Here is a 20,420-nt window from a genome sequence, read left to right as displayed (position 1 = left end):
CTGCTCCAGCAGGATTTCTTTTACAGGCTGTGTGTAATCTCATGTTTTACGTGGAAAGTATAGCTATCGTATTTTTAAACTGCCAGGAATAGATGAGCACAGCACAGAGCTGTTTCTGAATGCAGCTGAGTGCAGATGCATGGAGGAACAATACACTGCTTTATGTAAAGTATTTCTTAATATAGTATGTTGGGTCTTCTGTTTGCTTCTGAAGAGTTGTTGCATAGCAATGCAGTTAGTTTGTTTCCAGTTTCCCTGCCTTTGAGCTCAGAATGTGTTTTATCAGTGAACATCAAACATTGGTGATGTTTGTTTTGTTATTTTATGTGTGTTTGTTTGTGTAGAAATAGAAAAGTTAAAAGGCTAATAATAACTCAGGGATCTGGGTATGTGGTTCAGGCAGCTTGTCTGTGCTGCTGAGTAACAGCATAGATTTAATTCAACCTATACTTCCCTGATGAAAAATGTGCGATGTAATTGCATAGAACACAACACCATGCATAGAGTCAGAAATCTACAGCTAATGTACATCCAGAAGAATAAGTGAAGTTTCTTGATGTAAAACTCTTTCAGACAGGATTATGGTGGCTTTGCTTTTGAAACTTGAAGCGTCAAACTTGGCAGAAGGGATACCTGTATTTGGAAAAGGCTTGGCATAGAAAGATAGCAAAAGAGATTATCTGAAGTTGATGGAGCTTTGACAGAAGCTGAGTTGCTGTGGTGTTACCATCACAAGGCATTAACTTCCCAGAAGCAGTGTTGAAACCATCCTTTAGTCAATGCAAATGTCAATATAAAAGGGAGGGTTGTATGAGGCAGTGAATGAGATGAGCAAGTTGCAACAAGTAATTTGAAGAAATTAAGAAATTACCAATTAAAACTTCCTTATTGCCACAAAGGGACTTGTGAAGTCTTGCAGGTGCTTATAAAAATATGATTTATTGCTTTCTTGAGTACAGGTTTGCTGACTAAGGTATGTTTTCCCTAGGACAATAGCTTTCTCCTTTTTGTTTTAGTTGAACATTCTCTGGGATGTTTCGTGCACCAGATGTTACTGAAAGCTTTAGCAAGTTCATCAAAATCCTTAGACATTTCAGTAGATTAATTTATATGAGTATAAAGTTCCTTGCAGTCAAATACTACCTTTCTGAAAGGTAACTATTGTTTGCATTGTAGTGGCATGTAACAGGTACTTAAGGCAGGTAGTTTTTCCCTGTTGTAGGGAACATGTAACATATGTTGCTTAATTAATCACAGAATCATAGAATGGCCTGGGTTGGAAAGGACCACAGTGATCAGCCAGTTTCAAACCCTCTGCCATGTGCAGGGTTGACAAACACCAGATCAGGCTGCCCAGAGCCACATTCAGCCTGGCCTTGAATGCCTCCAGGGATGGGGCATCCAAAGCCTTCCTATCATGAAGTTACAAGTTAAATTTTTGTTTTTCCTGGACTGAGATCACTATGAAAGATTTTTGCAGGACTGTGGTTTTTCAGTTTTAAGTTCTGCTATTGATGGAGAGTTTGCTGCTGACTTGTAAAAGAGCAGGATAGAACATACACCTGTTGCTAGTAAAAAGCAATTGGTGGGAAGAATGCAGCAGGAGCAGGTTTGAAATTTGAGAGGTGAGGAAGAGCCTGTTGGGGCAAGTCTGTGATTGTCACAAATTTATAACCAGCTCCAACCAGGTATTGCACTTTATGTCCCCTCTGTGATGATCAATTCTCTCTCCTGTTTACTGTGTCAAGATAATTCCTTCATAAAAAATATAAAATAAATAAACAAATAAATAAAGAACTTTGAAGTCTGAGAATCAACACCCAACTGTCTTCACTGAACAGGTGCTTTGGTGACCACCTGGAGCATAACATCAATAGGCTTTAATTGCACATGGGTGTGAGTCAAAATGTTAAGCATTTGACTTTTACATGTAGGGTTTGAAGAGAGAGATTTGCATGTATAGATGGGTCTGTTTCTATAAAGAAGTTATGTTCTAGATGAAAATTGTTACTTTCAGTGCAATGAGGAGTAAGAACAGAGGCAGCAAGGACTTCAAGGGTGCTGCTGAGAAGTCTGCTTGAACTGCTGCTGCTTATGGGGCTGTTTTGGAGATGCTATACTCAAATGAAATTTGAATGGCAGCAAATTTAGACATTCCTTTTTACTTTATGTCCTGTTCATTACCATATTAATATGTTCTGTCATGGTTATTTTGTTGGAATAGTTTTTCTGTAGTAACTGGTAACCTTGGTTTGCTGTGGGAGTAGTGGAAACAATGTAGGGAGTAAAATTCCCGTATCTTGGCTCTGACAAGCATGCACTGCTGTGGTATTCATGCCAGCTAGGATTCAAAAGTATGCTTGCATACTTTTCCACAGGTAGCAGGTAACATTGCAGTTAATTTAGGATTAAACAATTTTTATAGCACTGCAGGGCCAGAGTGCTGGACTGGCAGTGCCACCTGGGGGTCAGTTGGCTACAAAAGCAGACTGTGGTTCCCAAAAGAAAAAGAAAATTCCTTCTTCCATTCAGACCTGGTATATTTTCCTGTTAGAATAACCAGGAATTGTACCAGGTACAAATAAGCATTTGTTGAGTGCTTTATTCCCACTTAGTTTCTTACAGACTACCTTTGTTTTATGTTCTCTCGTTATTTTCTACTGATGTACTGTGCATGACCTCATGCTCAATTTCTTTTCCCCCTCCTTTGGCCTTCCCAACTTTTATTTCTCTGTTGTTTTTGGGACACTCCCTCTGAAGTGAATGCAGACATCAGAGCAGAGAGAAGGCTTGGCTGAATTGCATGCCAGAGCTTGTATGGCTCCCCAGCGACCTTCTCACAGAAAACTGGAAAGACGTTTTTGTATTAGATTAGCAAGAAAGTCATCTACAGTTCTTGAGTATAGTAGTGTGCTGCTCAGTGGCCCAAAGGGCCGGGTGACTGAGAATGAAGTTTGCTCTGCTGCAAGTCATAATTTTGATCCACGGTGAGCTTCTCCATCTCACACTCTCACATGCTCCATTAATAGGAAACACTTTGCACTTGCCCACAGAGCAGGCTGGCAGGAGTTTTGCTGAGCCTTGCACAAGACTGTACTCCCAGCCAGGCTTGTTCTGTAGAGCCCCTGGTGCGGCCCCAGCAGCAGCTGAGGTCCTGATGCAACTCACCTTGCCCCAGACTTCTGCCCCTGAGTTTGGACTCACAAACCACATTAGCAGAAGCTGGCCTCTAGCAGCAAAGCTCCTGCTGTCCTGGGAATGTTGCTGCTTTGCTACGGCAGATGGAGAAGTAAGATTTCAGTGCAAACTGACTTTAACTCTATTAGAAGTTTCCCTGGTGTAACCTTAGCTCTGACTGTAAGTATTCTGCTGGTCTTTTCTGAACCTGTGCTCATTATGAGCAGCGTCTGTAATGGGTTCTATCTTTATAAAGCCATTGGATTTTAAGGTCAGAGAGATTGCTAAAAGCATCCTACTTGACCTTCTCTTTTTAAAGTCAGAGCTTTTCCCTAAAATAAACAATAAAAGCTTATCACTTGTGAAAATTTCCTGGCTTGTCATGAAGACTGCAGGGTGATTGTAAAATCACAGATTTACCCTCTTGCTGGTTAAATTTGTCTGACTTTAACTTGTTGATGGTGCCATAGTTGTGGGTTTGGTTTCAGTGGGATCAAAAAACTCATTCTCTTTCCTGCTATTATCTCTTTTCTTTGCTTTTAATTACTTTTCTATTGTGATCCAGTCACTGTTAAAAGCTTCTCTCTGAGAGGTGGTGGGTTCTGACTCCTTCTAGTTCACAGCTCATGTTGTTTCTATTCTGTAGCACCACATGCCCATTTGGCAGTGTTACAATAGTGACAGTACAGTATACGATCAGAAGCAGAACCTCTCTTCTGCTTTGCCTTTATATTCTTTGTATACAACAAATGATCAGAAGAACTGGCTGTGTCAGGTACCCTGAGAGTTTTTTATGGGATGTTACTAATGATGTCTTCCAGCTGCTTCACTCAGTGCCTGTTGCCCACAGCATGGCCCTCAATCTCTCAGGGCCCTGCTTGCTTGGTTTTCAGGCATTCTATACTGCATTAAGCTATTCAAGCATACTTGTTAGATTCAGGTAGCAAAACAAGCATTGAGTCATCAGGAGACTTGCAAGGAAGGGGTTTATCTTCTTGTCTGGGCCAGCAGCCGAGGTACCTCATGCTGTGGGCAGGAGGAAGTCAGCCCTGAGGTATCTCTCCCCTGCTAACATATCCATCTGTCAGACAAATGCATGGCTGTATATGTATCTTTTAAGACTCTCAAGTACTAATTATTCAAGTCTCTTAATTTATAAATGTAGACTCATAGCAAACTATAATTTTTAAAAATCTAGCCCAGTAAACAGTATCAGAAAATGAGAAACTCATCTTTGGCATTGCTGAGTGGTGAGAAGATCAAGACTAGTTAGGATGCCAGTTCACTACACTGCACTTACACATTTAACAGTTTTGCTTCTTTGCGTGGTATACACATCTTAATATCAGCAAGTACATATATGTTCTCTGAATAGACTCTGATTAACTGCATGGTCAGTCAATGGGGTTAGATTTCTCCATGCATAAATGTAACCTGGGATTCTAATGGAGATGACAGAAATTCTGTCTGTCAGTAATTTACCTGTATTTGCTATTGCTTTGCTTCTCTGTGCAGACTAGAGCCCTCTCACAGATCACTTTGCACTTCTATGGGTACCTTTCTTAGTTGAGTGACATCCCTATTTTTTGCAGTATTAACTTTCTGCTGTTTCTGTATAGGCATATATAGTTCTTACTGTGGAAGTGTGAAAGCAATATATGGATTTGCTCCATGAGGACAGGATGAATGGCTGCCATAAGGAATATAATCTGTAGTTAAGCATGTTTCACCTTTGCATGTCACTGGATGTGGTGGAAGGGTGAGTGCTTGAGGCAGAGCTGACAGCCCAGTCACAAGTGATGGCTGGGACCTTGCTGTAAAGTAAGCCCAGTTGATACTCAGCTGCCAAAAGGACTGATTCCAGTTGCTGAGCCTGAAGGGATTTGGCCAGAAGCATAACTCACATCTTTGCTGTGAGGAAAAATGATATTTCGAGCAGCTAATAATTGCATTGCTATTATTAATAACTGGTGTGTATAGTAATACTGTATGCTGATGAAATGAACACTAACAAGTTGCAAAGTTTGATGCTGTCCATCTGCTAAGGGATATAATAGCGTGACACTGGCAGTTACTGTTGGGATGCTGGGAAGTATTTTTGTATAAAAATCAGAAAGCAGGCCTGAATTAACAGTGCAAGCGTTCATAGCAGCAGGACAGCTGCAGTTCTTGCTTGCTCGAGAAAGCACAGCCATCAATGGAAGGCTCTGAGGATCTTCCATGTCTCTTGCATGCAAGTTGTCACTCAGATTTAGGGTCAGGGCCTTGCGCTCTATTTCCCACGTCCCCTCGTGTGCTGCTGTGCTCCGGCTGGCAGGAGCTGCTGGGGGCTGGGCCTGGGGGCAGCTGTGGCTTTGCTATGAGGAGAAAACCAGTAGATATTGTGAGGTCCTTTGGAAGCAGAGGAGCTGTGCTTTTATTTTTGTATCTCAGCACAGACATTTTTGACTTGCTGGACAGATAAGAGCCTGGGAAAAGCAAGTGGACAGCCTGGGTCAGGATGTTTTTAAAAGCTAATGTTGGTCTTCCTAGTGTTTGTGCTGTTCCACCCGTCTGTGAGATCACAGGAGCCTGCAGAGAAGGAAACAATGGAATTCGATATTATCCCCAACATCAAACAGGGTGAAGGGTTCTGTGACCTCTGCGAGTAATTAAAATAAAGCTTCACTGAAAAATGGTCAGCTACTGCTGCAATTCCTGTTTTACAATTCATGGTATTCCTTAAGGGGTTTGAAGATGAGGCTGAGTTATTCTTTGTGCTGCTCCTTGGTCCTTAAGAGAGTTAAGAAATCAGGTCATCCTCCTCGAGACATGGTGGAAATAAATTTTTGATTAGATTTGTCAATCAAAGAGCCATTATACCTCTTTATTATAAAAAAATAAAGAAAGTACTCTTTAAAGCATACTTTAAGCTACATAGCAGGGTTTTTTTGTGTGTGTGTGTGTTTAAATGATATTAGAAAAGCTTTCTGCATGTTTAATAGCAGCTTGTCAGGTGATTGCTGAGATATCTTTGAATGGAGAGTGAGTGAATGCAGCTGTGCAAGTGTAATGCAACAAAAATGCACTTAATTGTGTCTTTTGGCCAATAAAAATGTCTGTTGGTAATTAGTTCTTCCTGTACCAGACCCACTGGCATGTGAGTGCTCCTGGTGGGATTCTTGTTATTGTCCGTTCTGGCTCTTGTTCAGTGTTGTTCTGAAAAGCAGGCAGAAGTGAAGGCATGAGTAATAGGAAATCTTATGCTCTCACGTTCACCAAGGAGGAAGACATTTGTTAAATCAGGCTGGAGCTCTGCAAGCCCCCAGAAAATAAACGTTAGTCCTGTGGGAAGTAGTGGGACAGAGTTAGGCAGGGGGTGATCTCTGGAAATGCAGTCATAGTATCATTGAGGTTGGAGAAGACCACAAAGATCACCCAGTCCAGCCATCACTCCTTGACTTTGAATGCCTGTGGTTGTGTGCTGAGAGCTGTGTGTGCAGGTGCTTGTGCTGGGTTTCTGGGGCACAGTACATCAGCTGGTGTGCAGCTGAGAAACTGTGTGCAGTAAACTAACTGTAAGGGATTTTTGGGTGTGGGGTAATCCGCTGACATTACTGAATGTGGATTTAGTAGCCTGAGAGCTGGGTAAGACCAGGTATCTGAATACTCCATCCCCTGTAGGTTCAGAAGTTTTCCCTAGTACTTTGTAATTGACAGTCAATCATGCTAGTAGAAATCACTGACTGGAGCTGTGAATGAACTGCAAATTAAGGAATACAAAGGTCAGAAGCCCAGGGCATTGCTACAGTAACCACACAACGCCTGAAGATTAGTGACTTTTGCTTATGGCAGCATCATGTAGCACTTGATTAAAACATGGGGGTGATACATCCTTCTGTCCTAAAAACACACCTCAGAGGCCAGGATGGAAAAACAAGCTGAAGCTGTACAGATGTGAATACCTGACAGTTCTTGTTGTCCACATGCCACAGTGCTTTCCCAATATGTATTTCCTGCTTTATCTGATAATATTGGTGTACCAACATTTTGGCAATTAACTGAAATTAAGAAAGGTTTTGATTCCACGTACCTACTAAAAAATTGAGCTCTGTAATGCAGCAAAGATATTCTTTAGTTGGATTAGACAATCAAAGACCAGATTTTTTTCCTATGTTTCCACATTTCAGTTGCATTTTTAAGTCATTGTCTTCATTTTTGGAGAGGATGCTGCCCAGCAGTGATTCAGTCCTGTTAGAAATTTTCTATATCTCATTGACTGGGAGCAGTTCCCGGGACATCAAACTTGATGCGTTCATTATAAGAAATATGCTAGAAATTTCTTTTGACAAAGACATCCATTGACCTTCATTTTGCTGAAAAACTTCAGGAATGCTCAGAAGTTGGGATTATTTTACCAAACACCAATAAAATTCCTATTCCTCTGTATATATGATATTGATTGTGCAAGGCAGAAAGTGCAGAGAAGCACATAGGCTCCTGCTGATTGCTGAACTGTCTGAATTGGAGACTGCCTTTGAACCTCATTCAGTATTCACAGCCTTATGCTGGATATGGCTGTTCTGTGTACATAACATCTCACTCCACAGGGAATATTTTATTAAGAAGCATTCAAGGTTAACTTGTTAGAAAGTCAGATGCAATGTTTAAAGCCTTTTAGAATCCAGCACTTGTCACTATTTTGATGTTATTTGTGTGGGGTTTTTTAAATTGTATTTCCTTTTTCATTAGCATTTTTAAAAGTGTGGATTTCACCTAGTTAGCTTCTGATGTATTGGTTGTTTTGCTCTCCTAAGAAGAAATCAAACTTATATCCATGCCTTCATTTTTCCTGTCCTCGTAGGCCTGTAATCTGATCAGCCTAGTTTATTATGAGTATCATTGTATTTAAGAGACAGAATGACTCAGTGGATTGGATCTGTGTAACGGTATCTAGAGTAGTTAGCATCTTTGGGTTAATAGTTCAGACAGTTCAGGCTGTCTGCACCCACAAATCTTCTGAAGTCTGGCATTTGTGAATTAAGTTAATGGTCCCAGAAGTTGCTCTGGAAAGCTCTCGCCCCATTAACGCCCATAGAGTTGGGAAGACAGCCAAGGAATGCAGTGGCAGGTTGGAAACTGTCATTTGTGGCTTAAATTCATCTGTAACAATGGAGTGATTGAGAAAATACATTATGTCTGCAGGATGGGGAGGCAGAGGGTTTGCACAAATGTCTGACTGTGGTGTAACATTCATTGCTTTGGACAGTGGAGATTTGAGAATGTATTTGTCAAAATCAGGGAGAATAGATAGATTGGGACATAGCCTTTCACATGGATGTCTTTGAAGTGCAAATTACCTAAATATGAAGGTGTGAAAAGAAAGGGCTGATCTAGTCTTGTTTCTTGTATCCTTTTACCTCTCGTAGACACTGCTGCCTTCTGCTAAGGGCAGGATACTGTGCTAAATAGACCTCTGGATTGAAGTATTAAGGAGGGTGTTAGTTTCCCCTTAGCTACTACCTCATAATCAAGGTGATATTACATTGTAATGAGTGAACTAGAGGGAAAATGACAGTGGTCCACCAATAGACTGAGTGCTTACAAAGCAGTGCAATGTATTGATCCCTCCGTTTCCCTTTTGTTTAGGCAGGTGACAAGCATTATCATCCCAGCTGTGCACGATGCAGCAGGTGCAACCAAATGTTCACAGAAGGAGAAGAAATGTATCTGCAAGGTAAGGATGTATCTACAACAAAACTAGAAAGTCAGACTTTGTAATTTTCCTTTCCTAGACCTCACTGGTTTATAGCTATCCTGTGTAATGTGTGCATAGAGGACTGTAGCCTTTCTTCGTTACAGTGCTCTCATACTTTTTCACTTGAGATTCTTTCAGTGTATTAAGTGTCCATGATGGTGGCCTTGCTACCTACTCTCCCAGAAGGTAAAGGAGGAAAGAAATGATAAAAGTGTCTCTTGAAAAACTGGAGAGATTCCTTCTGGAGGAATTCAAAATAAGATAACATTGTTAAGAAATTCCTTTGAAGCTGACTTGTGTTATTTTATAGCTTGTCCTCCCTTGCAGTCCATCTTTCTCATCTCTTAGTGACCTTGTAAAGACTCAACTGACTCCAGCTGTGCACAGAATTAGATATTTGGTTGTGTAGCAGTGCTTACTTGCAAAAAGCAAGGAGAGGCTGAAAGAGAGTTGGGTAGGAAGAACTGCTTTCTGATGGCAAATTTGAAAGATTAATCAGAAAGCAGCAGCTACAGCACCTGACAAGTTTTTAATTTTAGTTTCCTCACATCACAGAATTGTAAAGTACAGACAGAGTATATGGTGAGCAGATTAATTAAGAAATTATATTAGTAAGAACAAGGCATGAGCTGGTGTAAACTATTCACAATGACTGGTCATGCTATGGTGTCAGTGCTTAAACCAGGCTAGATTGTGTTCCAGCATAACTTAGGTGTTATGTAAAAAAAAAGATACCTGGTTCCTTGACCTGCCATCCTTCTCTGTTTGGCTACATCCTCTCCTGTGGCTGTGAGTTCATGTTCTTCATGCTCACTCTGTCTCAGGAGGAGCAGTACAAGTTGCATTGCTTTATTGTATAAAGCTGTTTTCTGACCAAGTGTTGTTATTGCTGAGACTGCCCTTCCAAACCTTTCCTTGCTGGGTTCAGCATGCTTTTAAGTGTAGGTGACCTACAAGTCTTTCCTGAGCAAAGCTCTCAGCTGAAATGGATATGCTGACTCTGTCCAAATTGTTTCCCCTAGGGTGCAGAATAACAGCCTTCCAAGCATTTATCTGTAATAAAAATACAGCACCACAACACTGAAGCTAGGAAAAAAAAGTGCGCTATTGATTAAATATATGTAAATGTGAAGCTTTCTTCTCATTTCTAATTGCATTCTCTACTGATCGTGAAAATGCAGTGTTGGTATCACTTCGTGTAATAGAAGAATGTGACTGCTTGTAATAGAAATGTGCAAAACCAAACCTGCAAGAGGAAAACAGCTTTATTCAATGTATAATTGAGTTACTGCTTTTTAGAGAACTGTATGTTCAGTCAGTGATATATGCAAAGTGAACTGGATAAATGAACATGTTGGTTGATGTTTGCCAAGTGAGCAAACAAACGTATGTTAAGAATGGGATTAGCTACAGTTTGCTGAGTTGTTTCCAGCAGGAAGAAGAGGAGCTGTACAGCTTGGGAATGTGCACAGTTCCTAACATTTTTAAATAGATCAACTCTTTTGGACGGTGAAGATCTACAAATTGCAGTTGGCTCAGAGTTCAGGATAGTAAAATATATAGTTACATTTAATTTCTGAAGCTCACTCGATCTGATTTAGCTTTTAGAGTTTCACATTTTTAAAACTTCTTAGTGTTTTTTTGAAAGAAAACTCAGAATGGTTAGCTAAGATCCACTGTGAATATGACACAAGGACTTTCTTGCATCTCTTGTTCACCAGAGGTGTCCCTAAAACTGAGTTAATTTGTGCTAAATGCTGCCTGAAAATACAGTGACAGCTTTTATTCTTTTTTTGACAATAGGAATGGTCTAATAGAAAAAAATACTGAGCTACAGAAGAAAAGTGAACATTTTCTCAGGGTCACACAACGGAATTTAAGAATTATACCTACTGACTGTCACTTCATCAACCTTATAATAGAACTGGCTTCCTCCTGAGTGTTTGAATGTGTTTAAACCCCTAGCAAATGCACAGCCCGTGCTTCTCTCCTGATCTTGTTGGCGCTGTGGGGTCCTGGCTTGGAAGCTGCTGTTTGTTGACAGAGGAGGCTCTTGGTATACTTCCCGCTGTTGTCCAATCATTCCCTGCTGCCAAATGCACAGTTTCTTCTTCCTTGGCTCAAACTTGAAGCCAAACTTCTCATATTCTGATCCAGAATCGCAGTGTTCTCTCCAGCCTTCTGATGATGATGATTTTCTTGTGTGCTGTTGGGAAATCGACATTCCCGCTGCTCTTTGCTTCTACACCGGGCTGTGTGAGGGTTGTTAAAGAATGAATTGTCTGGGGCTCCTGATCCATCCCCCTCACAGGTTCAGAGGGTGGGGTGTCCTCTGGCTGTGCTTGAGCTAATACTCAACGGCAGGGGACCTGGACTGCCCTTTGTTTGGTTTCTTTGTGGACAGAGTGAAAAGGTGACATTCCCTCCTGCAGGCAGACAAGGGTCGCACAAGGCTTTGTGGCTGCTGGATTGAAGCCTGAATTTGGCTACAGCTGCAGTCAGTGTTAAAAATCAGCATTAGGTTCTGCTCTATTTCAGATTGGCTAAAAACCTGCCAGCAGCTTCCCAGCAGTTACCATAGTTTACTCTCTGTTCCAACGTGCTGGGGGGAGGGTTGGCAGTGCACCTTCTCAGCCCATGGGCACAGCCAGATATTTACAGTTTTAATATGTGAGGAAAAATCCCATGTTTTGGAACACAGGCTGTAGAAACATTGCCTCTCTGGGAGGATGCGAGACTGGAACATGCTATGTGGAAATGCCAGTGCAGCACGTGCCATTGACCTTGGAGAGCAGGGCACAGAAGCAATGTGTATGCCAATGCCACGTACACTGACTTTGGGAGAGGTACCTTCACATAATTCATAACGTGTGTTACTCTGGCTTAATTAGCCTGATGCAGTAGGTGAGATACAGCCCTGACTGCTGTGCTCTGAGACCAGAAAACATCTTCTTTCCTCTAAATAAGGATTATTATTTATTTCATTTTCTGTATCCTCCAGGTTCCACCGTCTGGCATCCCGACTGTAAGCAATCCACTAAGACTGAAGATAAGCTACGGGTAAGCTGAATTCCTGTCATTGACACATTGGATATTTTACACACCTAATAACTGAATGTTGTATACAAAATGTGTATGTTTTTTGTTGCATATCTATCACCACACTGGCAGAATAACTTTGGCAGCACTTCAGAGATATTGGTGTGGGTTTTAGACTCATCATCTTCAGTTCCAGTGTGTTACCCTAAAGATGATATAATTTACTGATACGGAGATATGCCACTGTCTCTAAGGCAGATCATCATAAATGAGTTATTGTACAGTGGAGTAAAATATGAACAGGGCAAGAGCTATGATACATCTTAGTATTTTGGGGGCTGGCATCCTTGGGATCACACCAGCATACCAAGAACTTTCTGGATCAAATCTTTGATTGGAATAATACTGAACTCATCACTTTCTTAATGCATGAGGCAATTTTAAGCTCATATTCACTAATTTGCCTTCTGGACGGTTTACTGTCTTTGATATCTCAGTTGAGCCTTTGAACTTTGTAAAGTTTTCTGAATATTAGAGTCTAGGATATTAAAGGCTTCATAGAAATAAAATGGCTAGAAGGTCTATCAGCCAAGGAGAACGAAAGGTACTGGCATGGAGATGCACAGATTTTCCTGTGGGTTGTTCTTCATCTGTGGGTCATTCACAGGAATGCGTGAGTGTATCCTTTAAAATTGATTCAGGTGCCCTTTTCTGTGAGTTCGGTATGAATGTAGGTAACGTACTAATAATTCAGTTTGTTTATTTCCATTTTCCATCACAATGGCAAAAGACTTCAAATATTTTCTCCTTTTTTCCATCAAATATTCAAGCATATGAGGTAATTTTAATTGAATTCATCCACCTGCAAAACTTTTCCTGAATGAATTTTTCTAGGAAATCTAAGACAAGTGAAGAGAAAAAAATACTTAATAAAGGGAGAACATGAGAGGTGTTATTGCACAGCTATCCAAGGTTACCTTATTCCTGGAGATCTTCCATGCAGATGTTTACTGTGTCTTTAAAGTTGGAAGCTGAAGCTAGCTGGAGTGCTTGAGAATTTTTAGCTTCAGCATTACATTGCAGAGAGTCTGTTCCTATTTTGGTGCTAATTGATTTTAAATCAGTTTGAGTTCCCTTGACCACTTTAGTTCATTTAGATGACTTTGCCAAATGTTTCTGCGCACTCAGATGAGGGCAATAGAAACAGGTAGGTTCATAAACAAATGAAACTGGGAAATTGTGCTATTTAAGCATGTTGCTTCTCAGTTACGACTTGTGGCTTGATTCACCTTCATTTTCTAGACTGCATACATTTAGACCTGATGTGAGAATCAGAATGTGATTTGTCAGTGCTCAAATACAAGATACTACATCTTTCTGGGGCAGGCCTTGATTTTCTGGTGGTTCTGCCATTGACATGGCATCCTTGCTCTGGGTTTCCTTTTTCCCTGTGGAGCAAAACAGAACAAAATGCCCTTTTATTGTGCAAGTCATTTTATAAGCTTGAAGCCAGTTCTGTTTTCTCTCAGTAACTGAACTGCGATGTAAACTAATCAGTATTTTAGCTGGTCAGGATCTCAGACTGAGTTGATTAAGGTCTTCTTCCCACTTGATTTTCTGTAAAGGTTTATTAAAACAAGTAGAGGGTAATGCAGCTATAGATACGTAAATAGAATATACATTGCTTAGATTCAACTATCTGCTTATTTGTGATTCTACAGGGATCAGCAAGTAACAGATGCTGTAGCATACAGATTATTATCTAGCAAGTAGCTATTTATTTGTAAGTTGTGACTTGACTGAAAAAGAGCTTAACTAATGGGCTGGGGAACTGCTTTCCTTTTCACTCTTTTTCCTTTTTTCTGTTTCATGGCAGCATTCCTCATCTGAGTTCTTTTATCCAAAGAGTCTGGTTCTGCGCAGACCACGCTCTGCAGAGGTTTGCTGTTGTGTTTTCAGTGTTGATAATGGTCTTCTTTACTGAGAAGATTCTTTATCGTTGTCACTTGCTGTGCTTGCCACTATTTCTGCCACACAGCTTTCCAACTATCACTTGCCACCCTAGGCACTGACTGTATTTTGCGTCATCTAGTGCAGTGTTGGTTTATTCTCACGTTTTAAGTTTTGTTTAATGAAATGCTTCATTTGTGCTATCAGAAGTTTTTCTTCTGAAATGAAAAATGAGAGTGCAAATGTGAAACGAAAGGAAGTGATAAAAAGTGTCTGACTTTGGAGGGATGGCTGAGAATAGTAACAATAGTTATTGTTGTGACAGTAGTTACTATTGTTACTACACAAACAATAGTTTGTGCTTTTTAGGAAAAAGAATTGCTATCAGTTACATCAGTTTTGTTTTTATAGTCACTGACCAACTACAGATGAAAACTTCAGTTGAGAAAACATTTGCAAGATGCTGGATTTGAACATGTCATATGCACTGCTCAATAGCATTTGCCTGTTTGTAAGCTGCAGAACATCCAATTTGATGTTGAGGCTCTCCCTGTCGTCTTGATTCTGAACCACCTTTCCACTTTCAAACTTCTGTGAGAGTCTTTGCACTTGAGAACGCCACCTAATTCTGTTTCTTCTCCTCTATAGCAGTGCTTATTAATTGCTATCTTCTCTATGGAGGAGCATGTGGTTATACTGCATGCAAGCCATATCTGAGGAAGCTTTCACTTGGTAATGAAGTAAAAAGAGTGCTGTGGTGCTGTTTTGCTCATCTTTTAGACCAGTGTAGTGCCTTATTGCGATCAGTTTAGCATGCAGAACTGCGAGTTTCCAGTGTTGAAATGCAGGAGTCTTAGGATTAAGAATGAATCCTATCTAATTCATTAGAAAAATATGCAAAGAAAAATAGGATTGGCCTATGCCAAAACAAAAGTAGACTTTCTCACGTTGTAGACTGTAGCACAGAAGTAGCTTAGGGTCAGATTATATCTTCTTGTGTAAATTTAGTCGATACTTAATTCTGTTTAGATGTACATGCTGATAATATGAAGTGTAACTCAAAACAGATTTGGACTTCATGTGATCTTCTGCAGAGTAAAGATGCGATCATTGCTGTTGCTGTTAAGATGGGCCAAGGACATTAATCTACATGAAAACTTTAGATTTTAGTTTTACCTGTTTTGCTTGATGCAAAACCCTTTTGCACACAGTAAGCGAGAGCATGCCCAATTAATACATAACCCTGTGAATTTTTAAGGGAGGGAAATAATGACAGGCTCCATGCATTGGAAGGTAACACACTTGTCAGGAGTTACACTGGCAGACAGGCACAATGAATGCTGCAGCACTGAAGTACTTTCTTGGCCCTGTACACTGTCACTGAACATTACTGAAAGTCCATGGGTAACCAGTCTATAATGAGCCCTGGTTGATGAAGCAGATACTCACATTAGTGTTGTACTAGGACTGTCAGATTCCTCGCTGTTGCAAAGTTGTGCCTGCCAAGTAGAGTAAATTACACGCTAAACTTCTTTTAGTTTACAAATATGCCTTACTTACAGTGACTGAGATTTAGAGAATTTGTTTAAACTGCAATGTTCAATGTTATTAAGTGAAATCGTATTCATTCTTCTGCAGCTATTATCACCGCCTTGCATAATGAACTCTATCAAAAAACTAAGGCAGGTACTGTAGACAATGCTGACGATGCCTTTGTTAAACAATAGTGCATCTGTTTGGCCAGATGTTCTCGGGATCAGATTTGATCTGTTTGCCTGCACTTGTAAGTTTTAATAGTGCATGATTCTGAACATCTGTACTTTCAAAAGCCACAGCCACCACATTGCAGCAGTAACTGGGTGATGTGAATGGCTCCAGCGTAGATGCTTTTATTTAAAAAAACTCACTTATTTAGATGATGCGCCATGCATGATAACATGACAAACTGAGATAAATGTAGATGAACGTGTCAAGCTTTGCAGTCTAATGTTGAAGTAACGAGCTAATCAGTTTGGAGCGTGTGCATGGGTGATACAATAACTGAGTGCTGAAATTCACAGTGAACCTAACAGGATGAGCATCGGGAGCATGAGAGTTGGGGTTACCTCTGCCAATCTGGAAATGAAGTTGGTAAAGAACTTTTGCATCGAAGACAAATGCATGAAATGAAGAACAAAAACACTGAAATAAGAGGTCTGTGATAAAACAAAGAATATGGAAAAGTCTTACAGATGTTTTAGATACCTTCTGCAGTGGTTTCTTGAATGATATACGTGAATTTTAACTGATTGAACTTCTGTTGTGTTTTTTTCATTTACATTCGCATACTTCCTGTATGTGCTACAGACATCCCTTATTAACTTATACACTTGTGTTACGTGCTTTTGGGTTGGTGAGGAAAGAAAAAATAAATGACTCTTACACAGTCAAAAAATGCCAAGAAGGACCACACACTACAAGATAGTTATAGCTATTAATAAATGTTTTCTTTAAATTCCTGTGATTGGAGGTGTCATTACAGAAAGCAGTACTTCAGTTCCTAAAGAAAAAGCAGTAATGTAAAGAATGTGCCAGGTCTGTGCAGAAATAAGATTACTTAAGTTGCCGTGTTGCTGGGAGTGTAGACCTGGTTTCTCAGGCTGGTTGGGAGGGGCTGAAACACCTCTAAATGAATGCATTCCTATTAGAGAAGATTTCCTCTCATTTCCTTACCTGTTATCTTCCAGTAATGTGTGCATGAGATGCTCATGTGATATCTACAGTGAAGCTAAAAGTTGAATCAAGGTTTGCCACAATTCCAGTTTTAATCTGCGCTCTGATCAGCTCTCCTCTGCAATTGCCTTTAGGGGAACGTTCAGATCTGTGAAGGCTCCCAGACCATATGGGAAGCAGCAGAGTAGGAAATAGCAATCTGCAGTGGAAACAGACTGCCTTACTCAATGAAATGGGGGCAAGTGAAGCAACAAGGGTGAGAGTGGGTGTAGAAATCCTCTTTCATGTTCTGGTTTTGGGATTATATTTTAGAATAAGGCAGGATTCTGTTCTAGGAGGCAGTGGAGGTAGCACGGAGTGAAAAGTCTGCTTGGATTTGTGTGGTCAGGTGGTGGCTGGGTGGGTGGCATCCTGCCTTGCAGTAAGTAGATGGGAGGTTAAATTAATGGACACAGGAAGTCATGGGAAATAGAAAACTGGTTCTGAGGAGTGTCATTTCTGGCTCATGGCCATGCTGATGGCGTGGTGGAGAGGAGCTTGTAGTAGAAGCACAGAATGGAGATGAAAAACAAGTTCTATGACTTGCCGGTCAATCTGACAACTGCTCTGGTGCTTCAGGAAAGAGCACCTAAGAAATACATCAGCAGGATGTGGCTTCTTACCATCTCTGACCCTGTTCACCACAGTCACTGATGTGACAAGCATGGGGGAGTTTTCCTTTGCTAAAGAAGTTTTTAGCTGTTGCACTAAGAGGTGCGGCTCGGGGCTGGAGCAAGAACTAAAAAATTCTCATTATCTGAAGTGATTACAAAAGAGCTGGAGAGAAGCACATCCCAGAGGGTGTGCCACTTGAGAAGCTGGAGCTGGCTCCTGTGTTTGTTTTCCTGCAAGAGGGAAAATCAATCAGACAAAATTCCTAAAGTACGAATGCCAAAAGTGAAAGGTGATGGACACCCCTCACAGTTCATAGCTGTGTTCCCTGTGTTGTAATGAAAACAATTCCTTTCCATAGCAACTGCAGCAACGTGTTACATGTGCCCCTGCTCAGTGGTGTGAGATGGCAGAACAAAAGGGAATAAAGTGTTTCTCGGCAACAGCCAGCTTCAGTCTTGTAACATTTCCATAAAACAAGTGAGTTGTTTGTTGTTGGTTTAGTTTTTCTTTGATTGCATCATGGGAGGAGCCAAAGGGCAGCTGAGAAATTTCTGCACTCCCTTTTGGGATTTAGGAATTTGTAACTACAGAGAAAAAAGGGAAGAAACATACAGAGGTCCAGCTGAGAAGGCATTCTCACATGCTCCGGAGGGGATCGGTGGCTGTGTCATTCCATGGACACATCTGTTGCCTGTTTGATCTGGATCTTCACGTTTTTTGATGGAATGTGTTCAAAGCCCTTTCTCGCTTTGACCGTCCCTGCATATGATGATTTCATTTCCACAGATGGTGTCAGAGAAATCCAATTTTATGTAGTCTTCAGCATTTTTATAAGGATGAGTCCAGTGGTTTTCCTGGGGATGTAGTTAAAATAGAAAGACTCAGCGCTGGAGGATTTGATCAGGAAGTGTGTGCTGAGGGATGAGAAAGGTGCAGTAGAAAAATCATGAATCCAAGCTACTAAGCCTTTCTTCTCTTCAAACAGTGACCAAAAGATCCCTCACTGCAGTGTCACAATTGACAAGATGTAATTTTCAGTGGCTTTGACGTATCCCACTGAAGTAGCATCCTCAGAATCATCTACTGATGCATTGCTTTTCAATGCTGTTGCTCCACAAGTGGAAGTGGGACATGTTTGGTTAACTTTGTGTGCCTGCTGCATGCTGAATGTATGAGTCCTTGCCCCAGTGGCCTTTGTAAATTTTAATTAAATAAATGATTTTCAAATTTATACATTTTTCAGGATTCCCACATCTCAGTGCTGTTGCTCTCATAAAACTTCTCCTAGGGAGTCAGTGTTCATTTAATACTGCAGAAATGCTGAAAAATCCACTAAATATGTGACAACATATTTAAACATCAGGAGTTTGCAGTGCAGGGTATCAAGACATTTCAAGCAATAGTTTAGCTCTTAGTTTGCTTCTAAGTTGTACCATAGATTTAGGGAACTGCTCCAAGGATTTCAGGTCCTTCTACTGAAAAAGGCTGATTTCAATGCTGTATTCATGATGGAAATCAGACTGAACATCTGGATAGCAGTAACGTGTGTGCTGTGCTCTCCTCAGTAATTTTGGCTGCTGAACCACAGGCTGTTGATCTCTCTTGCTGTTTGCGAACTAACATTTTGATAAAATGACCATCCTGAACTGTATGGTGTATGGCTCCTCGCAGTGACTCAGGCAGGTGTCATTTGGACTTGTTCATTATTGTTGTTGGTCTTTCACGCTATGATTTAGAAAACCTCCTTCACCTCTCACAGCACTCCTCCTCCTGCAGAAAAAAAGAGTCCAGTTGCCTTGTGAGATCGTGGGATTTGCCAGAATGCTTGATCTTGTGTTGATGGTTTTGTTTTTTTTTCAAAATACAGTTAATTTCAAGATGTGTGCAGACTGCTCCGCTTGTATCCAAAGTCACCAAGTGTTAATTGCTTTGGATAGCTCTGAAAAGTTACTGTTTGTTTTTCAGCCTACCAGAACATCATCAGAAAGCATTTATTCCAGACCAGGTTCCAGTATACCTGGCTCACCAGGCCACACTATCTATGTAAGTATTCTTTCTGATGAATAAGCTGCTGAACCTTTACTTGGACATGAAATACTCTATGCTGAAATAAGTCATTTTTTGCTGATTCTAATGCCTTCATCCTAGTGGTTAAATTGTTAAATTTCTCATTGCTGTGACAAATTTTGTTTTCATTACTACATAATTTCAAGAGCAGGGCAGAGCTTTTTCAGGCCAAGCAAACACTTAGAAATTCTCCTGAAATCACTGGATTATGCTAACAGGGACAGAAGACAGATCAGTTGACTTTGTTAGACATGTTATCTTTGCACTTCAATATGCAGCTCTTGAGAGGTCTGCTGTCAGCAGCTGCAGAACATGAAGAAGAGGGTCAGGTGCACTGAAGGAATGCTGGCTGATCCTGCATTTTTAGAAGTTTGGAACCCACATGATCTAAGAAATAACAGAAATGCATCAGCGGAAGGTTTACCTGAAAATTCCAAAGCAATAATTATTTCCTCCTCATACTACTTCTTCAGGCATTTCAGTGTTGTCAGTGCCCTTTTTTTCTTGGTAGAGAAGTCTGTAGGGTCAAAAAAAAGGTCATCTACTAATTGTGTTCTAAAGAGAGAGGAAGTGTGGAATCAGGTGTAATTGAGTGCATAACAACAGCTCAGCCTTGCCAAGTGTGCTGTATTTGCACACATACAACCTATGCTTCCAAGTACTCACATCTATTTGATAGTCTATCTAACCTTTCTCAGCATGTAAAACAGGCTCCAGACAACCTGCACAAAATCCAAGGGAGAAGTAGAAGCTAAGGAAGAAAATGTCAAGACAGCAAGTTGAGTGAGAGTCCGTTTTGAGGGGATCAAAGACAAAGATTTGTTTGGAAAAGGAAGACTGCAGGGCAAATGTTCTTTTTTGTTACATGTATGTCATACTGAATCACTGATTTTGTAGATAACATTAAGATTGTACAGGTGAAAATATAAGGCATGCAGATTTACTGGTTACATATAGAATAATGCAGAAAAAACACCAAAAATTATAAATCTCAGATCCTGAGCTTCGGTTGAATGTTTGTTCTTCAGTGCATTTCAACAACAGCCAAAACCAGCTAATGTGATAAAAATGTTCACACTTAGAG

General features: G+C 40.5%; 1 protein-coding gene across 24 annotated transcripts in view; it reads left to right on the top strand.

Annotated features, from left to right (window-relative positions):
• ABLIM1 (actin binding LIM protein 1) overlaps positions 1–20,420 on the top strand; it is a 166,941-nt gene that overhangs the window by 109,405 nt on the left and 37,116 nt on the right. For 15 of the 24 annotated variants that reach the window (XM_032445496.1, XM_015867364.2, XM_015867360.2 and 12 more), the window contains 5 exons: positions 8,806–8,893; positions 11,916–11,974; positions 13,830–13,892; positions 15,542–15,589; positions 19,235–19,312. In XM_032445496.1, coding sequence (XP_032301387.1) covers positions 8,806–8,893; positions 11,916–11,974; positions 13,830–13,892; positions 15,542–15,589; positions 19,235–19,312 — 336 coding nt within the window. The remainder of the gene's footprint in view (positions 1–8,805; positions 8,894–11,915; positions 11,975–13,829; positions 13,893–15,541; positions 15,590–19,234; positions 19,313–20,420) is intronic. The other 9 variants (XM_032445514.1, XM_032445510.1, XM_032445509.1 and 6 more) reach the window with 2 other exon arrangements.

Source organism: Coturnix japonica, chromosome 6 (genome assembly GCF_001577835.2).
Source record: "Coturnix japonica isolate 7356 chromosome 6, Coturnix japonica 2.1, whole genome shotgun sequence".
Taxonomy (NCBI): Eukaryota; Metazoa; Chordata; class Aves; order Galliformes; family Phasianidae; genus Coturnix; species Coturnix japonica.
The sequence above is the reverse complement of the archived record's forward strand: the minus strand, read 5'-3'. Positions and strand labels throughout refer to the sequence as shown.